Consider the following 26,942-nt stretch of genomic DNA (forward strand, 5'->3'; position numbering starts at 1 on the left):
AAATTATCAATTGTCGAGAAAGAATTTCTGTTAAAGAGCATTTTCATGTTTATTGAAAATTATATTTTTACAGTTGTGCAGCAAATGCATATTGTCACTCACTGACTCCACCCCTAAGGAAATGTAGCAAAAACAGTAACTAACCGACTGGGTGGTCCAGATTTGGACACGGCTCAGTGAGAACTTGAAGAAGCCCATCTGACTTGTAATAATAGTGGTCAACCATCTGGAGAGAACATTTTACATTAAATTAAAAATAACACACCATGTGTCACGCACAAGCGCGCACAAAAAAATGCACAAAACTCACATACGCAAGCCACAATATATATATATATATACGCAGGACACACATTCAGACACAGTCACCATACACACACACACACACACACACACACACACACACACACAACACACACACTTTCACTAACACACACACAGGAAAGAATTGGAACAGAGTTTTTGCTGTTCGTGCCAGTAACCATCTGAACAGAAATTATGTTCCCCATTGGCTACATCATAGCTTCTCAAATTTCCAGTCAAACACATGTAAATTGCCAAATATAAATTGTTTTTAAATTATTATTAGTGCAACTTACATTATTGAGTATTTCTTAATACATTTATAAGTGACCATCTGTTTATAAATACAATGTAACATGAATTTATTGCACATTATAAGCAATTTGAGTCAAACTGTCTGGTCTAATACTGGTTTTCAATGAGAGAAAATTGACTTTAAGAACCTATACAGACAATTGATAGTTTCATTGAAGTTCAGCAGTCAGTAAAGGAAGTGTTCATATTTAAAATCACAAAGGCACAAATGGTGAGACGGACAGTTTCAGGAGAAGAGTGGCCTTTCAGTTTGGAGTTTTTTTTTAAACCTGTGGAAAAGACTACAAAAATTTAATTTGCGTTGTAATTAAAATTCTTCACTTTTTGCACTGTTTAAACGCGAAATATGTATTTTTCTTCATCTATCTATCTATCTATCTATCTATCTATCTATCTATCTATCTATCTATCTATCTATCTATCTATCTTCTATATATATTTAAAACTCTGGCCCCATCCGAACGACTGCCAACCGGCGCCCTTCCTGCCTTTTGATTCGTGCCCGATACTCACAGATGTCCAATCGGAATGGCCGATGCTCGCAGATGTCCAATCGGAATGGATTCATTTGCATGTACGGCTGCCGGCTGCATTTCTTCCTTTGATTCATTGCCACGCCCAATCCAGACGCTCAATCTCCAAGATATTTTCCATTTCGGTAGAGATTTCGCTTTTCTTTCTAAGTATCTGCTCCTCATTTCATTTTGTCGTGTTGAAGTACACGTTTTTAATCAAATCCTTCTCCCCCCCTCCACACCCAAGTATTTCAAAAAGAAACAGGCTTCTCCATTTACATGTCAGCTTCCAACACACTTCGAAACAAAGTTGCAAGACAGGAACACTGAACTTTTCACTGCTGCAGCAGGCAGGGGAGGTGCCATTGGATTTTTTTTTAAAGAGGCAGGGCAGTGCTGGAATCTTACTTTTGAGAACGGCTTCAGTTCCATTGGAGGAGACGGGTGCATGGTGGAATATTGGGTTGGGGGATCACACCATTGGGGGAGCAGACCCAACGGGTCTGCACTTGGTCTAGTTATTATATAAAACTCTCGTGCCATCCGACCGGCTGCCGTCCGGCTGCCTTTCTGCCTTTTGATTCGTTCCATCGTGTGATGTCACAATGCCCAATGCTCGCAGATGTCCAATCGGAATGGCCGATGCTCGCAGATGTCCAATCAGAATGGATCCATTTACATGTACGGCTGCCGGCTGCATTTCTTCCTTTGATTCCTTGCCACGCCGAATCCAGACGCACAATCGCCGAGATCTTTTCCATTTCGGTAGAGATTTCACTTTTCTTTCTAAGTATCTGCTCCTCATTACATTTTGGCGTGTTTAAGTACACGTTTTTAATCAAATCCTTCTCTCCCCCCCCCCCAATATTTCAAAAATAAACTGGCTTCTCACCCATAGAAGCAGCCATTTGGGTAGACATTTCACTTTTCATTCCAACTATCCACTCCTCATTAGATTTCGTTATGTTTATGTCCACATTTTTCATTAAATCCTTTTCCCACCCCCACCCCACCAACTCACTCATTTTGTCGCCTCCTGCTGGCCAGCGACCATAACGGCTGCTGGTGCCCGCATCTCGCCTCAAAGACGCCATTTAAAACCAGCCGCACTGCTCATTCCTGAGCCGCTTGAGTTGGAGGACCACGTCTCCCGTGGGGGCTATGGGTAGGGAACGGCTGCGTTGGGGGAGCAGACCCAACGGGTCTGCCCTTGGTCTAGTGATCTAATAAATTCCTGGCAATGTTGTAACTGTTCACATTACGCCATTTTTGTCATCTTCTCAAAATCTAGGCACCCACAGCCTAACTGAGAATCTATTGTCTATTTCAAGGAAATCAGTTGGGAAATTTCCAAAGTAAACCAACTGAGACCTTACTGCTATTTTCTGAGCATTTGGTGTCTTGTTGCTGGAAAGATTAAACCTGGTGTTGAGTGAGCATGAAACTACGAATGAAATCGACCTTTGGTTGATGAGAGAGACAAGGTATTAGTGGAGATGTACATGGTTGAGAAATGGTCAAATAGAGACATTTTGGTATTTGCAGAAGGAAAGATTTTGATGAAGCAGTTAGATGAATGATAACCCGACCTCAAGGGAGAGCAAAATGTAAAAAGAGAAGAAAACTAAAAATAATTAAAACGGAAAGCCAAATTTAAAGATGTTTATTTTTAAATCTCCCTCAAGGGAACTGTAAAACTTTCTTTAAGTTTAAAAACAAAAATTAAAACACTATTGTTGCTCAGATTCCAGAACAAGAAAAATAGAAATGCTGGAAACTCCCAACAGGTCAGGCAGCCTCTGTGCAAAGTGAAACTGAATTAACATTTCAGGTCAAAGACCCTCCATCAGACCAAGGAAAGAGAGAAACAAACCTGCCTTTTTTTAATGCAGAACAGCTGGGAAAGGATGGGTTCGGCCCTAAAATAGAATGAGGGCAGGTTTGGTCTGAGGATAAGTTGTAGAGGTCATCTGGTCAGGAAAGATTGAAAAGACTAGGCTTGTATTCACTGGAGTTTAGAAGATTGAGAGGGGATCTTATAGAAACATATAAAATTATAAAAAGGACTGGACAAGCTGGATGCAGGAAAAATGTTCCCAATGTTGGGCAAGTCCAGAACCAGGGGCCCCAGTATTAGAATAAAGGGGAGGCCATTTAAGACTGAGGTGAGAAAAAAACATTTTCATCCAGAGAGTTGGGAATTTGTGGAATTCCCTGCCACAGAGTGCAATGGAGGCCAAATCACTGGATGGATTTAAGAGAAAGTTAGATAGAGCTTTAAGGGCTAGTGGAATCAAGGGATATGGGGAGAAGGCAGGCATGGGTTATTGATAGGGGACGATCAGCCATGATCACAATGAATGGTGGTGCTGGCTCGAAGGGCTGAATGGCCTCCTCATGCACCTATTTTCTATGTTTCTATGTTTCTAATGAAATAATGGGAGAGCAACTTACTAAAGGCTTTTTCAAGTATATCAATGACCCCATTGGTACTGTTCCCTGTTCTCACACAGGTAACATTGCAACATTTCACTACGTTTCCTGCCAATTTTCATGCATGACCTACCTCTCACTCCTCCCTTCCCTTCCTGGAACTTTCCTTCTCTATCTCAGGGGATAGGCCAGTGACAGACATCCATTGCAAGTATATAGTCTTCCTAACTGCCTCGTCTATCCTTCCTCACACCTTGCTTCCTGTAACCACTCTTTTCCAATTTCCAATTTCCTCCATCTCTATCATATTTGCTCTGATGGTGGGATTTTTTTCACAGATACCTCAGAGATATCTTCTTTCTTCCTGAACCATGGTCCAATGTCAACTTGAGGAACAAAACCTCATCCTGTCTCTGGATACATTACAGCCTTCTGGAATCTATGTTGAATTCTATGGCTTGCTAAAACACAAAGCACTGGAGTACCTCAAAAGGTCAGGCAGGTTCCTGGAGAACATGGATAGGTAATGTTTTGGAAAAACAGCACCTAACCATGTCCTCCAGGAATGCTGCCTGACGCACTGAGGTACTCCAGCACTATGCGTTTTGCACAGGATTCTAGCATCTTCAGTTCCTTGCTTCTCTACAATTTGCCATTTCTGTCATCCATCTGTGATATTGGCTTAGTTGTATTCTCGCTCTCTAACTGCCCTCATTCAACCCATTGATTGAATGATCCCCACAATATGTCCCTGCAACAACACTAGCCTCACCCCATGACAGCATCCTATCTACCCCTCACCCACTTTTGTACAAATTAGTTTGCTTCCTCTTTGTCCCAGGTGTGATGGTGAGTCTTCAATCTGAAATATGAACGGTTTCCCTTTACAACAATGCGGCTGGATCGGTTAAGAGCTCCCAATTTTCTTTTCCAAGGCAATATGGTGTTTATAGAGCTGTTACATCAATGAGAACTTAAAATTCAGGTCTTAAGGTGATCTGAAAGTTTTAAAATTCCAAACAATCACTGAGCAGTAGATCAAAGATGAGAATTAATCTCCCCACTGACATATTATCAGAGCTATAATATGTAATATAATATATATTATCTCTGATAATATGTCACTGGGGAGATTTATTGCACAACTGAAATATGCTCCGTAATTCAGTTACACCAACCTTCTACAAAATTAATTAATTAGCTGTTAAACCCTTCATTACTTAAGTGATTTGCTATGTGCCAACAATTATTTGTATCAACAATTATGGAATGATTGAGGTCTTGGGTCTTGTTTTTAAAGTGTAATTTCAGGCTCCCTAAGATGTTATGCAGCTTGAGAGTATATTGATATTCCAGCAGGCACAATATGCTGGAATAACTCAGCAAGTGAGACGGCATCTCTGGAGAGAAGGAATGGGCGACATTTCGGGTCGAGACCCTTCATCAGATTGATGTTAGGGGAGGGGGTGGGACAAAGATAGAATGTAGTCAAAGACAGTAAGACTAGTGGGAGAACTGGGAAGGATAAAGGGGATGGACAGAGAAAGCAAGGGCTATCTGAAATTATAGAAGTCAGTGTTCATACTGCTGGGGTGTAAACTACCCAAGCGAAATATGAGGTGATCTTCCTCCAATTTGCGCTGGCAATGGAGGCCCAGGACAGAAAGGTCAGATTGGGAATGGGAGGGGCAGTTGAAGTGCTGAGCCACCGGGAGATCAGGTAGGTTAAGATAGACTGAGCGCAGGTGTTCAGTGAAATGATCGCCGAGCCTGCGCTTGGTCTCGCTGATGTAGAGGTTGACACCTGGAACAGCAGATACAGTAGATGAGGTTGGAGGAGGTGTAAGTGAACCTCTGCCTCACCTGGAAAGACTGTTTGGGTCCTTGGATGGAGTCGAGGGAGGAGATAAAGGGATAGGTGTTACATCTCCTACGGTTGCAGGGAAAAGTACCCGGGGAGGGGGTGGTTTGGGTGGGAAGGGACGAGTTGACCAGGGAGTTTCGGAGGGAACGGTCTCTGCGGAAAGCAGAAATGGGTGGAGATGGGAAGATGTGGCCAGTTGTGGGATCCCGCTTGAGGTGGCGAAAATGTTGGAGGATTCTATGCTGTATGCGACGGCTGATGGGGTGGAAGGTGAGGACAAGGGGTCCTTGTTACAAATGGGGGGAGGAGGAGTGAGAGCGGAGCTGCGGATATCAAGGAGACCCTAGTGAGAACCTCATCTATAATGAAGTGGGGAACCCCTGCTTCCTAAAGAATGAGGACATCTCTGATGCCATGGTATGGAACACCTCATCCTGGGCATAGATGCGGCGTAGATGGAGGAATTGGGAGCAGGGTATAGAGTCTTTACAGGCAGCAGTGCGGTCAAGATAGTTATGGGAGTCAGTAGGTTTGTAGTAGATGTCAGTCAATAGTCTGTTTCCTGTGACGGAGATGGTGAGACCTAGAACCAGTAGGGTGATGTCGGAGATGGTCCAAGTGAATTTGAGTGAAGGATGGAAATTAGTGGTGAAGTTGATGGTCAGTGATTTCTGCATGGGTGCAGGAGGTAGCACCAATGCAGTCGTCAATGTAGCGGAGGTAGTATTCGGGGATAGGGCCAGTGTACGCCTGGAACAGGGATTGTTCAACGTACCCATGCGAGTGCCCATAGCTATGCCTTGGATTTGGAGCAGTGAGAGGAGTCGAAGGAGAAGTTGTTGAGAGTAAGGACCAGCTCTGCCAGGCAGAGGAGATTATTGGTAGACGGAAATTGGCTGGTTCTGCAATCGAGGAAAAAATGAGGGCTTTAAGGTGGGGGATGGAGGTGTAGAGTGACTGAACATCCATAGTAAAGATGAGGGAGTGGGGTCCTGGAAAACGGAAGTCATTGAGGAGACGAAGAGCGTGTGAGGTCCTGGGAGGGATTGGACCAGGGTTGGGATATGTGCTTTGTCAAACTCTGACAAAACAGTTTATTTCTGTTGCACGATATCCATGTGATATATTAGCTTTTTTTTCCCCTCTCCATTAGTACACCGAGACCTGCTGAATGAATCCCGCAGTCCTGCTATTACCAACACAGGTCACAGACAAACAAGTGTAATCACCCTCCCTCTGCCGCATTAACAGATGTGACCTGTCCATGCTCATCACAGAAATCCACTTTGCCCTGAAATTAAATTTAACTTATTTTTCTCTTGGTCCCAGTTATGATTTAATGCCTTTGACGTGAAACTTTAACTACGTTTCTCATTTCACAGATGCTACCTGACCTGCTGAGTTTGGCTGGAATTTGCTTTCAATTGACTGCCGCAGTCTCTCGGGGATTGCTATCTGCCTACCCAGGTCATTTGATGAAGGCACAATGGCTGATTGGATGAGCTTTGAGGGCAATCCATCCCTTTCCCGCATATCTCAGAATTATATTGAAGCATTTCCTCGCACAATCAATTACTCTGAAGTTATTAATGGTCATGAAATGGAAGAAAAAAAATTAAAGACATCCATTATACTGAAGTGAAGTTGAAATGAATTGTCTGCAGAAAGCATAAGTAGTGCAGTCAATCTGTCGTCTCCCTTGCCATGCAGTTGACTGGGTTTCAATACTGTCGGCTAGGTTTATGTTTTGTACTTCAGGGTCACCTCACTTTTAAAACGCTGTCTGCATTCTGAAATATATCCTTTCCTAGCCTAGTTTAAAGTTTAAAAAAGATGTGCAAGTCATGATTTTTTTTTTACACACTGAGTGACAAATGCCTGGAACAAGTTGCTAAAGATGGTGGTGGAGGCAGCTATGATAGTGGCATTTAAGAGGCTTTCAGATAGGCACATGGATGAAGGGATATGGATCACATGTAACAGGAGAATAATTTAACAGCATCAGTTTCAGCACATATATTGTGGGTTGAAGAATCTGTCCTGCCCATTATCTACCTGCGACCTGCGACTCGACCTTCAAGGAACCATGCATCTGTACTCCTAGATGCTTCTGCTCTACACCATTACCCAGAGGCCTACCATTTACTGTGTAGGTCCTGCCCTTGTTCGATGTCCCAAAATGCAACACCTCACACTTCTCTGTATTAAATTCCATCAACCATTCCTCCGCCCACCTGGCCAATCGATCCAGATCCTGCTGCAATCATTCACAGCCATCTTCACTATCTGCAAAACCACTAACTTTTGTATCATCAGAAAACTTGCTAATTTGCCCTGTATATTCACATCCAAATCATTGATGTAGATGACAAACAGTAACGGGCCCAGCACCGAACCCTGAGGCACACCACTAGTCACAGGCATCCAGTCTGAGAAACAGCCTTCCACCATTACCTTCTGCTTCCTTCCATGGAGCCAATTTGCTATCCATTCAGCTATCTCTCCTTGGATCCCATGCGATCTAACCTTCCAGAGCAGCCTACCATGCGGAGCCTTGTCGAACGCCTTACTGAGGTCCATGTACACAAATACTTCAGCTCTGCCCTCATCAACCTTTTTGGTCATATCCTCAAAAAAATCAATAGGATTTGTGAGATGATCTCCCACGTACAAAACCATGCTGACTATCCTTAATCAGCCCTTGACCATCCAAATGCCTGTATATCCTATCCCTCAGAATACTCTCTGGTAACTTACCAGCTACAGATGTTAAGCTCACCGACCTATAGTTCCCAGCATTTTCCCTGTAGCCCTTTTTAAAAAGCGGTACAACATTTGCCATCCTCCAGTCTTCTGGCACCTCTCCTGTATTTAAGGACGACTCATAAATTTCAACCAGGGCTCCCACAATTTCCTCTCTTGTTTCCCACAATATCCTCAGATATATCACATCAGGCCCAGGCGATTTGTCGACTTTCAAACATGGCAGCACCTTCAGTACTTCTTCAACAGTAACCCTGACTGCTCTAAAAGCACCTCCTGTGACTGCTCCAATTTCCTTTGTCCTACTGTCTTTCTGCTCGGTAAATACAGATTAATACTCATTTAGGACGTTGCCCATCTCCTGTGGCTCCACACAGAGGCGGCCGCATCTCTGAAGAGAAGGAACAGGAATCTCTGGCCAGAAGCCTTGTATTCAAGTGCTGTAGAAAAGTGTGTACATATGAATATTGGTGAAGAGTTAGATGGGTTCAGCTAGGAAACGTCAAGCTCAAGTAATCTGATCACGTCCAGTACAAAGGATCAGAAAATCAAAGGCAGCTCTGCAGATATCTATTGTTCCATCGTAGGAAATTAATATTTTAAATTGTAATGGGACTTTGACTAAGAATGACCTGGCATTAATTTTGTCAGTAATACAGTAAGAATGTTTTTAATACTAATGCTGAAAAGTGCATTTGTTATTTAAAAAATCCACTAATTTTGAAAACTATATGCAAATATGTTTCAGCATATATAAGAATATTGAAGTAATCAACAACAAAAACATTTCTATATTAGCATACCTGCCAGAGGGTGTCAAACTTTTTTCCATCTTGAATGGATAGCTTGCCCGTTTTATCCTTGTCAATTCGATAATGATATATTTTACCATCGGAAATCAAACAGAGCGCATATGATCCCATGTCATCACGATCTCTTATTCTGCAAAGAAGAAGAATTTCAATAATTCGTAAGGCAAAGCTACTGTGTGAACGTGCTATAGAGTATTTTTTATGTGCGAATCTAGCACCAGGAAGTAGTCCAGGACAGTTTCCCTTTCCACAGATGTTGAGTGTTTCTAGCATTCCTGCTTTGATTTCAGGTTTCCAGCATCTGCAGTTTTTGGATCTCCAAAGAACACAAGACTGACATTTAAAATCATTCATGATCGGGCAACTCTGTCATCAGAGGAATTAGCCTAGTGACTTTAATGATAGGTTACTCAAAACTTCACACAATACTTCAGATGCAATCTCACCAACATACTGTAACTATACTTCTCTATTTTTAAACTCCAAACCCATAGCAATAAAGGCCAAAGCCCAAATTGTCTTTATAACTGCAGTAACACATAACCCATAACATTTTGTGTTTCATGTATCTGTACTCCACACTCTTGCATTTTTTCTCTATTTAGAAAATAGTCTGCCTTTTCATTTCTCATAGCAAAGTGCATATGTGTACCATTCTATTATGGTACCACCTTAACAAATGCCTCCTGAAAATTCAAACAGACTACATCTACACCTTCCCATACATTGATTCAAGTTGTCAAACACAATTTATCTTTCATACAATCGTGTCAACCTGGTTTGATTGCATTACGCTTACATAAATGGGCTACTTCCTTGATTATCAACTCCAGCATTTTCCCAACATTAGCAATAGCTGGCCTGTGGTTTCCTGATTTTTTTCTGCCTCCTCTCTTGAACAAATGTGTCACATTCAGTTTTCCAATCTGCTGGATCTTTGCTGGGTTTGAAAGAAAACGTCAACCAACGCATCCATTTCCTTTAAAAGCCATGGACACATGGATACACCCATTACTTTTTCCAAAACCTTGTCTCTCATCGTAAGATTATTACAAATTCTTCTATTTGAAACTAGACTCTCTGTTATCTTTGGGATGTTTGCCATGTTTCTGAAGTGAAACATGATGGAAAATATTAGTTGAAGCAATTTATCCTTTCCCATGCTTCCTGTTAGTATTCTCCTTACCTCACTCTCTCCTTCATGGCCTGCTTCTCTTTCATGTGACCATGGTAGGCCTTGCCATGTGTTTTAGAACAAAACAATGCAGCAGAGGACCAGGCCCTTCAGCCCACCATGTTGTTTAGACAATAATGATCAATATGCTCACAAGATCAATTTAGTTCATTAGCTTTAGTATCCTCTGCTGCTGTTTCCAGAACAATTCCCATTTCTCTTGTCTGCACTTTGTATGTTTTCTTTTTTGATTTAATGTTCTTCTTTGTTGATTTTGAATGGATCATCTTTCTATATTAAGGTTTAAAAATGTTGAATAATCTTTGACCGGCTTTCTCCAAACCAGCTATTCATGAGACAGTACTTTGGCAGCTTGTATTTTTATAGTATTCCTTTCATGAATATTCGAATAGACATAGAAACATAGAAACATAGAAATTAGGTGCAGGAGTAGGCCATTCGGCCCTTCGAGCCTGCACCGCCATTCAATATGATCATGGCTGATCATCCAACTCAGTATCCCATACCTGCCTTCTCTCCATACCCCCTAATCCCCTTAGCCACAAGGGCCACATCTAACTCCCTCTTAAATATAGCCAATGAACTGGCCTCAACTACCCTCTGTGGCAGAGAGTTCCAGAGATTCACCACTCTGCAATTATTGCAACATGTCATTTCCCTTCCTCTAGAACAATCGATTGTCTAACCCACTGCCATTTTTGCCGTAATGAAAAATATATTCATTTAACAAAACAATCTAGATAATGATCTACTGAAGCAATTTAACTGGTAAGGATTTATTGTAAAGTTATTTTACAATTTTGTTCTAAGGTCAAATTTTGAAGGATTTTGTTATGACTTTTGATAGAACTGACATCTGTTCTTCACCCACTAGTTCCAGCCGACCACAGAACCAGGTGCAAAAGGAAAAAGCAAGATGACTGCACAAACCACAGGTTGTTCAATTTATTCTCCACTTTAACTGACAGCAGCACTGCAGTAAAGCAGTAACAATTTTATTTCATGTCATCTCGAGGACACCAAGTTGGATTTTAAGAAAGACAGCACGTGCAACAACTTAAGCGATCCTTAACTGAACACTACACACCATATTAATCAATGGTCAGATGTGCCCCAAGTTATCACACAAGAAAAATAGGTGACATGTGACAGGTTGTATACTAATTACTCTGGCTTCCTGTGGCAAAAAACACAAGGTTTTCTGAAAGGCATGTAGCCAGTTTTCAGTGACCGATACAACTTTTTTGCTCAAAACAACCACATTCATTCAGTACCTTTCAAATCTCCCTTTGTTTGTAGTTACAGTCCAGGTGACATTTCAGTTGACATTGCTTTTGGGATTGTGCAAGCAAAGTGCTTCGAGTAAGCACAAAAGATCTGATGCCCTTGCGCAGGAGAATTGGGAAAATGATCAGCAATTTCCCGATTTTTGTAATTGAGGGAGAAAACCAACAATCCAAAATTAAACTGGGCAAAATGATTAGTCTCTGTGCTGTTCTGTACACGGTAATCAAATGTGCAGTGAGTTTGCTGGTCAGAGTCTGACAAATACTGTTTTGAGCTAAGTTGAAGATAAATTCAAGTGCTGAGCAGGTGCTTTCAGCATGCTTATCAATAGGTTGTGACAATATTTATAACTAAATGATGCACCCTTTGTCACTTTGTGCATGCATTTTGCATTAGTCTGACAATTGCAGGTCTAGATTAGATAGTAATAATCTCACATCTGCTCCAGGTGGGGAGAGTGCTTGTCCATTTACATGTCTGTCTCGGGGGTGCAAAATTCCCCCGCATACGAGGGGCCATTCACTTGGAAAGAGAAGAGATGAGTGACCATGAAACCTCAGGTACATTGGAGAAGCTTGGGTACAAATGACAACAATTTACTAAACTTTGTGCTACATTGATGACTGCATTGGTGCTACCTCCTTCACCCATGCTGAACTCACTGACTATATCAACTTCACCACTAATTTCAATCCTGCACTCAAATTCACTTGGACCATCTCCAACATCTCCCTACCGTTTCTAGATCTCACCATCTCCATCACAGGAAACAGACTATTGACCGACATCTACTACAAACCTACTGACTCCCAGAGCTATCTTGACTACACTTCTTCACACCCTGGTTCCTGTATCCCCTACTCCCAATTCCTCCGTCTACGCCACATCTGCACCCAGGATGAGGTTTTCCACACATCGGAGATTTTTAGGGAACGGGGGTTCCCCACTTCTATTATAGATGAGGCTCTCATTAGCATCTCCTCGATATCCCACAGCTCCGCTCTTACTCCCCCTCCCCCATTCATAACAAGGACAGCATCCCCTTGTCCTCACCTTCCACCCCATCAGCCATCGCATACAGCATATAATCCTCCAACATTTTCACCACCTCCAACGGGATCCCACTACTGGCCACATCTTCCCATCTCCACTCCTTTCTGCTTTCCGCAGAGACCATTCCCTCTGAACCTCCCTGGTCAACTTGTCCCTTCCCACCCAAACCATCCCCTCTCCAGGTACTTCCCCCTGCAACCGCAGGAGATGCAACACCTGTCCCTTTATCTCCCCCCTCGACTCCATCCAAGGACCCAAACTGTCTTTCCAGTTTCACTTGCACCTCCTCCAACCTCATCTACTGTACCAGCTGTTCCAGGTATCAACTTCTCTACATCGGCTAGAACAAGTGCAGGCTTGGCGATCGTTTCGCTGAACACATCCGCTTAGTCCGTCTTAACCAACCTGATCTCCCGGTGGCTCAGCACTTCAACTCCCCCTCCCATTCCCAATCTGACCTTTCTGTCCTGAGCCCCTGAGCCTCCTCCATTGTCAGAGTGAGGCCCAGCGGAAATTGGAGGAACAGCACCTCATATATCGCTTGGGTAGTTTACACCCCAGTGGTGTGAACATTGACTTCTCTAACTTCAGATAGCCTTTGCTTTCTCTCTCCATCTTCTCCCCCTTCCCAGTTCTCCCACTAGTCTTACTGTCTCCGCCTACCTTCTATCTTTGTCCCGCCCCCTTCCCTGACATCAGTCTGAAGAAGGGTCTTGACCCGAAACGTTACCCATTTCTTCTCTCCAGAGATGCTGCCTGACCCGCTGAGTTACTCCAATTGACTCATTTTGCTTCCAGAATATTTTATGATGATATGGGTGATTGATTCATTGTTCATACCATTGTCGCATGATATTGCAAAAAGAAATAAATTCAAGGTGCAACTCCAGATCAACTTCTAGGCACAAGCACTTCTAGAAGACTTTTGATAAGGTGCTGCAAAACAGGCTTGTCAGTTAAATTGGGACCGCCACTGCTCCGGGCCAGTGTACTGTCAGTCCAGGGCTGTCAATTAACCCGGCAGGTCAGGTGGAGTTGAGCTGGAGTTAACGATTCTTCCCCGCGCTGGCTGTAAGCCTGGGACCGCCACAGCTCCAGGCCGGTGTCCCGTCAGTCCAGAGTCACCCCGGACATCTCTGGACACCCCCGGACAGGGATGGGACACTCGGGAGGGGACGGGGATGGAACAGTAGCAATTCAACTGCGCTTGCGGTGCCCGAGACCCGGGTTCGATCCTGACTACGGATGAAACGCGGGTCTGTATGAATGTCTCTCCGCCGGTCCAGTTTCTCCCCGTCTCCCACTCGCATCTGCCCCCTCTCTCTCGCTGTTACACCCTGCTCTCCCACTACCTGGCACCCCTGTTCCTCAGACTAAATATATTTTTACACATAAATTATGAATAAAGATAAGAATTTATACACAGTTTACACAGACAGTGCTTCGTTCGCTTTTTCTTTATTACAAATCACCTTTGGCAAACCCCATGATTCATTGCGTTTTTTTCAGAATACAGAACTCGCTTATGTGGCCCTCAAGGGAGAAATTAATTAATAAATGGTGTTGAAAACGATGGGTTGAATGACTCCTTATGTGCAATAACCAATACCTGTGCTAGCTCATCCAATGAGCCAACCAGTGAATCCTGCTCAATTCATCCTTTCCCATCAACTTTTAATTATTTCCCATTCAAATATTTACCCAAAATAGTCTGAAAAGGGTGCCGACATGAAACAACGTTTTCTCTAGAGATGCTGCCTGACCTGCTTTTTGTATCTATCTTTGGTATAAAACAGCATCTGCAGTTTTTATTACGTATTTATCCAAATCATCTTTAAATGTTAATCCTCCACTCTATGGGATTCTAAATATAACAATTCATTGCATATTTATTTTCTGTATGCCTCTTCTGGATTTTTTGTAATCATTTTACACCAGTACCCTAATTATTAATACAATTGGAAACAGTATATTTTTCAAATGTACTGATTTAAAAAAAGTAATGGTCACTAATTTATTCTGCTTGGTGATTCATTGCCAATGCTATGTTTGGCCATCCATTCGGTGCCACGTGTTTCTGTAGCTAATACACACCGCCATTAAAGCTTCTTTGTTATTCAGTGATGACTTTTAGTCAGGATCGCTGCACTGAGGATGCGTCGGGATCTAGGAAAGCTTTCTCCATTTGTAACTTTTTGCATGTTCATTTGATGCAAACTGGTTACTGGCGAGGTTCTGCACGCTCTAATTTGAGAACCACTGTTAATACACAGATAGTGTCAGCACCTGCCTGCCTGCCACTTAACCACAGGTCAGTGCAGAAAGTACAAGCACATACATTTTAATTCGTCTACAAAACCACAAGCTTCCACTAAATATCTAGGTGACAATTTGAGCATTATTATTTTGTTTTATTAGTTACATGGATCACTTCTCGCTGGCAAAACTCTTATAATCTCTTGTATGGGCAGACTAGTAACTCCATCTTTACTTTCTGACCGACAGGTAGTTAAATAATAGAAATATATAGTATCATAGAGCACGGAAACAGGCCCTTCAACCCAACTTGTCTATGCCGACCAAGATGCCCCATGTAAGCTAGCCCCATTTGTCCACATTTAGCCCACACCCCTCAAAACCTTTCAGATCCATGTGCCCATATTTCAAAGTACATTTTAAATGTGTCAATGTATCTTCTTCAGCTACCTCCTTCAGCAGCTCATTTAATTCATCCACCGCCCAGGGAGCATTGTGTAGATTATAGAGATGAATGCTCTTGGGACAGATCTTTACAGTCCAGGATCTTCTGCTAGATGTTCAGGTAATGAAGACACAATAACCCCCTCATATTGTATCTATTGAAATCTTAAAATTAATGGACAGGAAGCTTTATCACCGTGGAACTTCAGTATTCAGACTTGTGAAGTTTGCCACAATGTCTGTCAGACGAAACCTGTGGAGATTCAAGGAACTGCAGATGCTGGGAACATGAGCACAATACAAAGTGCTGGAGGAATTCAGTGGGTTTTGGCAGCATCTGTGGAGGGAATGTTGCCTGACCTTCTGTTCCTCCAGCACTTTGTGTGAAAACTGCTGAGAAAACAGGTTGAAGTGTCCAATGTCTAAATGAAACATAAGTAATTGGTAATTGTATAAGAATTAAAGTGGACGAGCTTGAGGCTCAGTTAAAAATTGGCAAGTATGATGTTGTGGGAATTACAAAGACATGGTTGCAAGAGGGCCAGGGCTGGGAACTGAATATTCAAGGGTATACCTGCTATCGAAAAGACAGACAGGTGGGCAGACGGGGTGGGGTAGCTCTGTTGGTGAGGAATAAAATTCAGCCCCTTGCAAGGGGTGACATTGAAACAGGAGATGCGGAGTCAGAATGGATAGAACTAAGGGATTGTAAGGGTAAAAAGACCCTAATGGGACTTATTTACAGCCCCCCAAATAGTAGCCTGGATATATGGTGCAAGTTGAATCAGGAGTTAAAATTGGCATGTAGTAAGGATAATGCTACGGTTGTTATGGGAGATTTCAATATGCAGGTAGACTGGGAAAATCAGGTTAGTACTGGACCCCAAGAAAGGGAGTTTGTGGAGTGCCTCCGTGATGGATTCTTAGAGCAGCTTGTGTTGGAGCCTACCAGGGAGAAGGCAATTCTGGGTTTAGTGTTATGTAATGAACCGGATTTGATAAAGGAACTTGAGGTTAAGGAGCCATTAGGAGGTAGTGACCATAATATGGTCAAGTTTAATCTACATTTGGAGAGAGAGAAGGGTAAATCGGAGGTGTCAGTGTTACAGTTGAATAAAGTGGACTATGGAGCCATGAGGGAGGAGCTGGCCAAAGTTGACTGGAAAGATCCCTAGCAGGGTTGACAATGGAACAACAATGGCAGGTATTTCTGGGAATTATACAGAAGGTGCAGGATCAATTCATTGCAAAGAGGAAGAAAGATTCCAAGGGGAGTAAAAGGCGACCGTGGCTGACAAGGGACGTCAGGGACAGTATAAAAATAAAAGAGAAGAGGTACAACGAGGCAAAGATGAGCGGGAAGCAAGAGGATTGGGTAATGTTTAAAGAGCAACAGAAGATAACTAAAAAGGCAATACGGGGAGAAAAGATGAGGTACGAAGGTAAGCTAGTCAAGAATATAAAGGAGGATAGTAAAAACGTCTTTAGGTATGTGACGAGGAAAAAAATAGTTAAGACCAATGTTGGGCCCTTGAAGACTGAAAAAGGTGAATTTATTATGGGGAACAAGGAAATGGCAAATTATTTGAATGGGTACTTTGGATCTTTCTTCACCAAGGAGGACACAAACAATCTTCCTGATGTACTCGTGGCCAGAGGATCTGGAGTGACGGAGGAACTGAAGGAAATCCACTTTAGGCAGGAAATGGTGTTGGGTAGACTGATGGGACTGAAGGCTGATAAATCCCCAGGGTCTGATGGTCTGCATCCCAGGGTACTTAAGGAAGTAGCTCTAGAAATCGTGGACGCATTGGTGATAATTTTCCAATGTTCTATAGATTCAGGATCAGTTCCTGTGTATTGGAGGGTAGCTAATGTTATCCCACTTTTTAAGGAAGGCGGGAGAGAGAAAACAGGGAATTATAAACCTGTTCGTCAGACATCGGTGGTGGGGAAGATGCTGGAGTCAATTATAAAAGACTCCCCCACCCACACACACCCCCCTTTCCCTCCTCCTCTCCCACCCCACACCCCCCTTGCCACACACCCCCCACTCCTCCCCTCCCCTCCTCCCCTCACACACATGAGGAGGAAGGGGAGGGAGTGCTGGGGGATGAGGGGAAATGAGCCGTGCCTGCACAGTTAGGGGCTATGGGTGAGTGGTGGAATATTGTGTTGGGGGAATGGGTTGCTTTGGGGAACTGGTGAGTGGTGGAATATTGCGTTGCGGAATGGGTTGTGTTGGGGGACCAGGCCTCCTGTGTGACTGGGACCCAACGGGTCCCACTTAGTCTAGTTCTGCTCCTATAACTTATGAACAATGAACTCATGAACCTTCACAGTGCAAGTAAAAGGCTTGTAAATATTTAAAGAAATATACAGACACTTTCAACTTCAATGATTTTACTTACAAAAATGTTCCATTTTTCCGTGAGCCTCTGAGCATGCATCGCTCAGCATTATCTCGGGATTTCTTCCCATGGAACCAAGGCATTCGCTCATGGGCTGTTGTTGCAATTAGTTTCTCCAGCTGTGGCTTCTGGCTGATGATTGCCTGTTCGAGAGCATCTCCCTACGCACCAAAATAAGAATATTTGTTTTATATATGCTGATATCAAATTTCAATCCATTTTACAAATTGTGGTTAAAAAACCAAGTAACCTGAAATTAAACATCTTATGCCCCAACATTAGTCCAAAAAATGCAGTGAATGCAATATTTGATTTCCAAAAGACATTTAATAAATAACACATTGTGAATTTACAACACAGGAACACCTCTCAGAACAAACAATATGATGATTACAACATCGAAACTAGAAAGTATAGGTAAAAGTTTGTCTTAGAAACTTATGCCGGGATAATTTTTGTTCACAATTGATACACATTATTTGGATACGGGAAATGGAAATATGATTTCAAAACTCGAGATAAAGTTAGAGTAGAAATGGACTGAAATTTTGACAAATCCGCAGAGTGGGTCAGTAATTGGCAAACAAATGTTAATTTAGAAGGGCTGCATAAGTATACACAACCTTAGAAACTACGTTGTATTATTGTACTTCCGGTGGTGCTGGTGCCAGCAGCCTCCACCTACAGCCCGGTATCTTTTTGTTTTTTTGTTTATTTAGTTATGTAAAAGTGCGTTTTTTGTGTGTTTTTTTTGGTGTTTTTATGTGGGGGAAGAGTGCACGGTGCGGGGGATACCGTACTTCAGCCGCTTCCTGGTGAGGACGCGACTATTATTCGAGTCGCGTCCTCCCCCCCCCCCCACCAGCGGCCTACCTACCTGGATTGGCGTGGCCTTTCCTGCCGGGATCGACCGGAGCTACAGCAGCGTCGGGACAGCGCTGGAACATCGCGGGGCTGGTGATGCCTTACCGGGGGTCGCCGTTTGGAGCCCAGAGTGCTGGACCTGCTGCACCAACATCACGGAGCTGCGGTTTGCAGAGCTCCCAACGCGGGCGGCGCTGACTACAACGCGGGGTCCTGCGACTCTGCCCAGCTCGGCCAGCGGACTCAGGAGCTGCAGACTCCGGCAGCGGGAGGCGGCTGATCAGGAGGTCCGGGCCGCTGAGGAGGAGGATGCTCACCGTCGGGGTTCGGCGTCGGCGTTCCACCAGCCCGGCGTGAGGGCCTGAACATCGGGCCACCCGGGGCGGCGACTGCGGGTGCTTGGAAGGCCCCGTCCACGGATGAACACGGAGGGGAGGCTGGCTGGACTATGGTGCCGTCCTCACCTGGGTGCCATTTATGTTATGTTGTGTCGTGGACTTCTGTATTTGTGCTTTTTTTAAAATTTTAATTCAATTTCAATTTTATTTTTAATATGTTTTATTATTTATTTATTATTTATTTTTATAATTTCTTTGTGATTTTTTTAATGATACTGCCTGTAAGGAAAATTCATTTCGTTGTCTCAAATTGAGACAATGACAATAAATTTGAATACAATACAATACAATACAATACAATACAATACAATACGTATGCTATGTTTAATCCTGTAATGAAATTATTTGGGCATTACAAGATGCTGTCCAAGGCCCAAATGATATTCAATGCACTTTGGCGCATATCGTGCACACTGGAAGCTATAATGTTAATAGTGACTAGACCAAGTGGGACCCGTTGAGTCCGTCACCACCCATATATAAATACTAACCCCCCCCCCCTTGATATTATATTAATATTAATCATTCACTCCTTTGCCCCATCTCCTGCCCTATCCACTCATGCATAGCCCCCAACTGCACAGGCACGGCTGGAGAGGGAGAGGAGGGGGAGGGGTAGAGAAGGAGAGGATGAAGGGGATAGAAAGGGAGGGTAGAGGGGGGACGGGGTTGAGAAGGAGAGGGAGGGAGGTAGAGATTGATGGGTAGGGGGCTGCGTCACAGGGGAGGGCTGGTCCCTGAACATAATACTCCACCACTCACCCATAGGTCCCAATACTCACCACTCCCCTAGAGAGGGAGGGGGTAGAGAGGAAGTGGTGGTAGAGAGGAGGGGGGGGGTAGAGAGGGAGGGGGGGGGGGAGAGGGGGGGGGGGGGGGCAGAAAGGGAGGGGGGGCAGAAAGGGAAAGGGGGCAGAGAGAGGGGGGGGGCAGAGAGAGAGAGGGGAGCAGAGAGGGGCGCGGCATCACAGGGGAGGGATGGTTCCTGAAAGTAATATTCCACCACTGACCCATAGGCCCAATACTCACCACTCCCGAGCGAGGGAGGGGGGGTAAAGAGGGAGGGGTGGGCAGAGGGAGGGAATGGGGAAGAGATGGCGTGGGGGGTAGAGACGGAGGGGGGTAGAGACGGAGGGGGGTGAGAAGGTGGGTGGGGGGGGGGGAAGGGAGAAGGAGGGGGAGGGCATAGAGAGGGAGGGGTGGTAGAGAGGGATAATCTGATTTATCGGGACAGAGAGGTGGTCTGATGAAAAGAGAAGAGGTCCATCCCTTGGCAAGTTGTAGACCTGGGAATGCGGTAAACATTACTCCTCCTCCGTCTTCTTCTTCTTAAGCCCTTTTCTCCTCTAGGGATCATTGGCCATTGACAAATGTCCTCCACCTCACTCAGTTGTTGGCAGTTCTTTTGAGATCTCCCCAGTTTGCCCACTCTCTGACATTTCTGTCTGGACACCTCTTCTCCAGCTGTTCCTGGGGCCCCCTCTTTTCCTTTTTCCTTGGGGGTTCAATTTCAGGGCTTGCCGGGTGATGTTTGTGCAGGTTTCCTGAGGGTGTGTCCAATCCAACTCCATTTTCTCCCTCCTCTTCCTGGCCTGAGTAGATAACGGATTGCCCGCTGACCAATTTGATCTCCCCTGACTGTGTCCAGCTTGTTTCAGCCAAGCCCAGGACTAAGAGATTGTAGCACATCATTTCATTGGCAATTGTGGCAGCCATGGTTCGAATGTTCCATGTCCCCACAAGGATAGATTTCTTTAGCGTCAGAAGGTGTGTCAGCTTCCCAGCGGCCTTGCGGGTTTGGCCGGGAAACATCATGTTCCCCATCGCTGGGGCACCTTCTTCAACCAAGTGTGTAATTTTGTTTTCATTCATCAATGCTTCTGTAACTCACAATTATTTACAGGGTGGGGTAGTTAACCCCATGCCCAACCCCCAACCTGGAGGACCAGGGACTGCTTCGTCTGCCTCCTCACCCGAGACCTGTCTGGTTTAGTTGAACCTGCCGGGGATATGAAACCCCAGCCGGCATAGCTCTCAGAATCACTGGAGTACACAAGCCTCTCCTCCACGTCAAGGTTGCAGTCCAGGAGAGGACTCCTCCTTATAATTTGAGCACTTGCTTCCTGTCAGCTGCTGGGTCTCCAGAATCTTGGAAAACCAGGCAGAACCAGGTTAATCCCAAATATGAAATTAGATGCGATGCTCAATCTTCACGGTACTTTTTATTTTTCCCAATAACCTGTAGCGAGTAAGCAGACTGCCTGGGAGTTGTCTCATTAATATTGAACAGGTTAGTTAATTGCGTTTTGAGTTTGGATTTGTAAATGTTATCATTTTTACATGTCACCCGACACCAATTCAGCTTGTTTTTTTGGATTGAAATACTGTGCATTCAGAAAGTATTCAGACCCCTTCACTTCTTCCACATTTTGTTATGTTACAACCTTATTCTAAAATGGATTAAATTCATTTTTTTTTATCAGCAATCTGCATACAATAGCCCACAATAAAAAAGTGAAAACAGGTGTTTAGATATTTTTGCAAAATAATTAAAAATAATTAACTGAAATATCACATTTACATAAGTATTCAGACCCTTTACTCAGTACTTTATTGAGGCACCTTTGGCAGTGATTACAGCCTCAAGTCTTCTTGGGTATGACACTACAAGTTTGGCACACCTGTATTTGGGTAATTTCTACCATTCTTCTCTGCAGATCCTCTCAAGCTCTGTCAGGTTGGATGGGGAGTGTTGATACACAGCTATTTTCAGGTCCCTCCAGAGATATTCGATCGGGCTCAAGTCCGGACTCTGGCTGGGCCACTCACGGACATTCACAGACTTGTCACAAAGCCATTCTTGCGTTGTCTTGGACGTGAGCTTTAGGTCATTGCCCTGTTGGAAGGTGAACCTCCAACCCAGTCTGAGGTCCTGAACGCTCTGGAGCAGGTTTTCATCAAGGATCTCTCTGTACTTTGCTCCGTTCATCTTTCCCTCGATCCTGACTAGTCTCCCAGTTCCTGCCGCTGAAAAACATTCCCACAGCATGATGCTGCCACCACCATGCTTCACCGTAGGTATGGTATTGGCCAGGTGTTGAGCAGTGCCTGGTTTCCTCCAGACGTGACACTTACATTCAGGCCAAAGAGTTCAAACTTGGTTTCATTAGGCCAGGGAATCTTGTTTAGGTGCTTTTTGGCAAACTCCAAGCGGGCTGTCATGTGCCTTTAACTGAGGAGTGGCTTCTGTCTGGCCACTCTACAATAAAGGCCTGATATAGTTGTCCTTCTGGAAGTTTCTCCCATCAGAACTCTGGAGCTCTGTCAGAGTGACCAGCGGGTTCTTGGTCACCTCCCTGACCAAGGCCCTTCTCCCCCGATTGCTCAATTTGGCCAGGCGACCAGCTCTATGAAGATTCCTGGTGGTTTCAAAGTTCTATTTAAGAATGACGGAGGCCATTGAGCTCTTTGGGACCTGCAATGCTGCAAAAAATGTTTTATACCCTTCCCCAGATCTGTGTCTCAACACAATCCTGTATCGGAGGTCTACAGACAATTCCTTTGTCTTCATGGCTTGTTTTTTGCTCTGACATGCACTGTCAACTGTAGACAGGTGTGTGCCTTTCCAAATCATGTACAATCAATTTAATTTACCACTTGTGGACTCCAATCAAGTTGTAGAAACATCTCAAGGATAATCAATGGAAACAGGATGCACCGAAGCTCAATTTTGAGAGTCACAGCAAAGGGTCTGAATACTTACGTAAATGTGATATTTCAGTTATTTCTTTTTAATTATTTTGCAAAAATTACCAAGCACCTGTTTTCACTTTTATATTATGAGGTATTGTGCGTAGATTGATGATAAAAAAAATGAATGTAATCAACTTTAGAATAAGGCTGTAATGTAACAAAATGTGGAAAAGGTGAAGGGGTCTGAATACATTCTCAATGCACTGTATGTCATTCAAACATGTGCCATTTCATGAAGTTGTGATAATTATCCATTGGATCCATCAGGAAGATTTGGGATGTGCACTCAAATGTAAGTGATTTTTTAATAACATTATCTCTTTAGTGCTGGTCTGCATTTACTAGTTTAGGCTCTCCAAGTCTCCCTGAAGGCTCTTCTATTTAGCTGTTGGGGTCTTGTCTTCCAGGTCCTAGATCCCTTGGAGATCATCACACTAAAATGTTTAAGAAAGAACTGCAGATGCTGGAAAAATCGAAGATAGACAAAAATGCTGGAGAAACTCAGCGGGTAAGGCAGCATCTATGGAGCAAAGGGATAGGTGACGTTCCGGGTCGAGACCCTTCTTCTGAAAAAGAAGAAGGTTCTCGCCCCGAAACATCATCTATCCTTTCGTTCCATAGGTGCTGCCTAAACCGCTGAGTTTCTCCAGCATTTTTGTCTACCACCACACTAAAATGGTTCACTAATCACACTAAAATGGTTCCGTTTTGATGCAGCAAGGCACAAAAAGCTTTAATGTGTGATGCAGTCACTCAACCCAACTCCCCAGCTCAACCACAATTCCACTTCACAAGCACTTCCTCATCTGAACCCAGATCATCCTTCATCCCAACACACCGTTCCTTCTCAAGAATGGCTTTAGTTTATTCCTCTCCACTATTAAAGAACCACTCCTGACTTCAGTTCCTCCCCCACCCGAGGTTACTTCCATTTATTCTCCAATTTAGAGGGACCACTTTATCCCACCCCTCCCCTGAAATAAAACATCAAATTATATGATAGCAACAGAAAAAAGTGACATGGGTTTAAACCATCAATAGAAAACTATAGATCAGATAGCAGACAACTTGCACCATGAGTGATCAACACAGTGAACAATATTACAGAGTAGATTTCATATTGAGACAGTAAATAAAGCAAATAAGGATTCAATGAGAAATAGTTGATTTCCATCACAGACTGTGTTTGGCTTCTGTTTCCTTATTCAAGTTATTCATCTGACTTTACCACAGCAATTAAATTGACTATGTCTGGGTACTATCTTATCTCCTTATACTTCTTTAAGCCAGTTTACATTCTAGCCCATTGCCTACCTATAGCTTAAATATATATATTTATATATGTATAAACACCTTGGATGTATATGTAGATGGATTAGTTAGTATGTTTGTAGATGGATTGGTTAGCATGATTGCAGATTACATCAAAATAAGCAGAATGGCAGACGTTGGGAAAGGCTGTCAAAGGATACAGTGCGATATAGATCAGTCACAGACATAGTCGGAGAAATGGCAGATGAAGTTGAATCCGAACAAGAGTGAGATGTTGCATTTTGGGAGGTTGAATGTAAGGGAGAAACATAAATTTAATGATTGTATACAAGTCCTTAGCTCCCTGGAAGTAGCAACACAAGTAGAGAGAGTGGTAAAAAAAAGGAGTACGGTATGCTTATCTTCATCAGTCAGGGCATAAGTATAAGAATCCGAAAGTCATGTTGGAGCGTTATAATATTTTGGTTGAACTGCATTTGAACTACTGTGAGAAATTCTGCGTGCCCCATTACAGGAAGGATGTGGAGGCTTTGGTGAGGGTGTAGAAGAAGTTTCCCAGAATGTTGTTTGGATTAGAGGATATTAGCCTTAAGGAGGAGTTGGATTAACTTAGATTGTGTCAGAGGTTGAGGAGAGACCCGTTCGAAGTATATAAAATTGTGAGATGCATGGATAGGATAATCAGTCAGAATATTTTTCTCAAGGTGAAACTGTCAAATAGTAGAGAGCAGAGCTTTAAGGGCAGAGGGGAAAAGTTTAAAGAATTTGTGTCTACATGTTTTTGCATAGTCCTGTCACACTGCTGGATAAGGTTGTGATAGCTGATAAGGTAGTGGCTTTCAAGAGGCTTTCAGGTAGGCACATAGACATGCATGGAATGGGGGGATGTGGATCAGTTGCAGGCAGAGAAGATTAGTTTAGCTTGACATCATGTTCGGCACAGGTATTATGGCTCGAAGTTTTCAAAAGAGATCTAATATCTATCAAGGATAAATAAATTAACTTGCAAAGTCTTACAGCTGATAGTCATAAAAGTGAATTAAATTTCTCAAAACATCATAGTTGCATTTACACCTGCACTCGATATTTGGTTGAAGTCTGAAGAATCAGTCTGAAGAATCAGTCTGAAAAAGGGTCTCGACCCGAAACGTCACTCATTCCTTCTCTCCAGAGATGCTGCCTGTCCCGCTGAGTTACACCAGCATTTTGCTTCTATCTTCAATTTAAACCAGCAACTGCAGTTCTTTCCTACACTCTTTATTTGGCTCACAGGTTTCCTGCCAATTTTCCACTGACAGTGCATTGAGAAACTACAAAGGGAATCCAAGCCCATAATATTTAATTAAGAATATTTTTTTCATATTCTCATGAGAAACAGATGTAGATGCAGGAGATATTGTGGTTGGGGAGGTCAGAGAAAGAGAACAAGGCTGACAGAAAGAGAGGATCGAGGATAAGCAAGACAGCACAAACAAAAAAACTATAGGCAAGAGACAGAGGGTCAGGGAGCAAGAGAGATAAACTGGGGCTGGAGAGTTGAGGTGAGGGAGGAAATGAACATTTCCGACTGGACAAATGTATACTGCAGACATCCACAGATATCACCAAGATTCAAGATTCAATTTATTTGTCATTTGGACCCCTTGAGGTCCAAACGAAATGACGTTTCTGCAGCCATACATTACAAACAAATAGACCCAAGACACAACATAATTACATAATTTACAAAAACATCCATCACATCGCTGTGATGGAAGGCCAAAAAAACTTATCTCTCCACTGCACTCTCCCCCCCCGATGTCAGAGTCAAAGTCAAAGCCCCCGGCTGGCGATGGCGATTGTCCCGCGGCCATTAAAGCCACGCCGGGTGGTGCAAGGTCGCACACCGGGTCTTGGTGTTAGAGTTCCGCGGTCCCGCGGCCATTCCAAGCCGCGCGGGGCGGTGCTGTAAGGCCCCGCTCCAGGAGCTCTTCGACCCCGCAACTCGGGTGGGAGAAGTCGCCGTTGCGGGAGCCCTGAAAAGCGGTCTCCCTCCAGGGACCCGCGGGCTCCCGGTGCCACCGTCCGCCAGACCTGCAGTAGCAGCCTCCGAATCTCTGGAGGTCGGGCCGCAGCAGCGCTCCATCACCGCTCCACCCGCTCCGGACTCGGCCAGCTCCGCGACGGTGAGGTGAGTCGTCGGCACCAGAGCCAACGGTCCTCCTATTGGAGGCCGCTCCTCGTTGCAGCCTCAACTACAACGGAGACCCGACAAAGAAAAGGTCAGGGCTCGCCGTGCAGGGAGAGATTAAAAGTTACCCCCTCCCTCTCACCCCACCCCCACCCCCCACACACACATCCCAACAAAAAAATAACAAAAACATAAAAACATAGACAAAAAATAATAAAAACGCAGACGGGCTGCAGAGGCCGCTGCTGACGAGAGTCGTGCCGCACTACAAGAATCATTGCTGAAACAATGAAATGCAGATACATGTGCACAACCTTTTATCCGATTTAACCTATTATGGGGTGTGAGTTGCTGCTGGCTGTGAGTCTCTGGGATCTCCGCGCTTGCAGTCGGTGTCCCGTTGGTCCTGACGTCTCCGGTCACCCCCTGGAATGGAGCTGAGACTGGGAACTGTACCGCCCTTGCCCCCTCCCTCTGCAACTGCAAACAACTCCACAGTTCCCAGTCTCAGCTCCTGTACAGGGGGTGGCCGGAGATGTCGCAGCCCGAGCTGCGCCCCCTCATCCGCAACCTCAAGACCAAGACGCACCTTGCACACCATCAGCTTCGGTCCCTACGGGGAGCGTGTTCCTCTGGAATTGGAACGGGGCTGGGCTGCTGCTGGCTGTGGGTCTCTGGGATCTCCATGCTTGCAGTGGGCCCGGGGGCTGGTGTCCCGTTGGTCCTGACGTCTCCGGTGACTGGCACTAGCTCCGACAATGCAAAGCCCCCGCGCCGGTGCAATGGGCGGGGAGCTGGAGAGGGGAGGGAAGGGGTCACACACATGGCCGGGAA

General features: G+C 44.2%; 1 protein-coding gene across 2 annotated transcripts in view; it reads right to left on the reverse strand.

Moving 5' to 3' along the window:
• Window positions 1-26,942, reverse strand: part of syk (spleen tyrosine kinase) — a 69,121-nt gene that overhangs the window by 36,832 nt on the left and 5,347 nt on the right. For both annotated transcript variants that reach the window (XM_055632870.1, XM_055632869.1), the window contains exons 2-4: window positions 17,652-17,812; window positions 8,997-9,135; window positions 145-226 (exon numbers count right to left, since the gene is read on the reverse strand). In XM_055632870.1, the coding sequence (XP_055488845.1) occupies window positions 145-226; window positions 8,997-9,135; window positions 17,652-17,812 (382 nt within the window). The remainder of the gene's footprint in view (window positions 1-144; window positions 227-8,996; window positions 9,136-17,651; window positions 17,813-26,942) is intronic.

Source organism: Leucoraja erinacea, chromosome 3 (assembly GCF_028641065.1).
Source record: "Leucoraja erinacea ecotype New England chromosome 3, Leri_hhj_1, whole genome shotgun sequence".
NCBI classification, from domain to species: Eukaryota; Metazoa; Chordata; class Chondrichthyes; order Rajiformes; family Rajidae; genus Leucoraja; species Leucoraja erinaceus.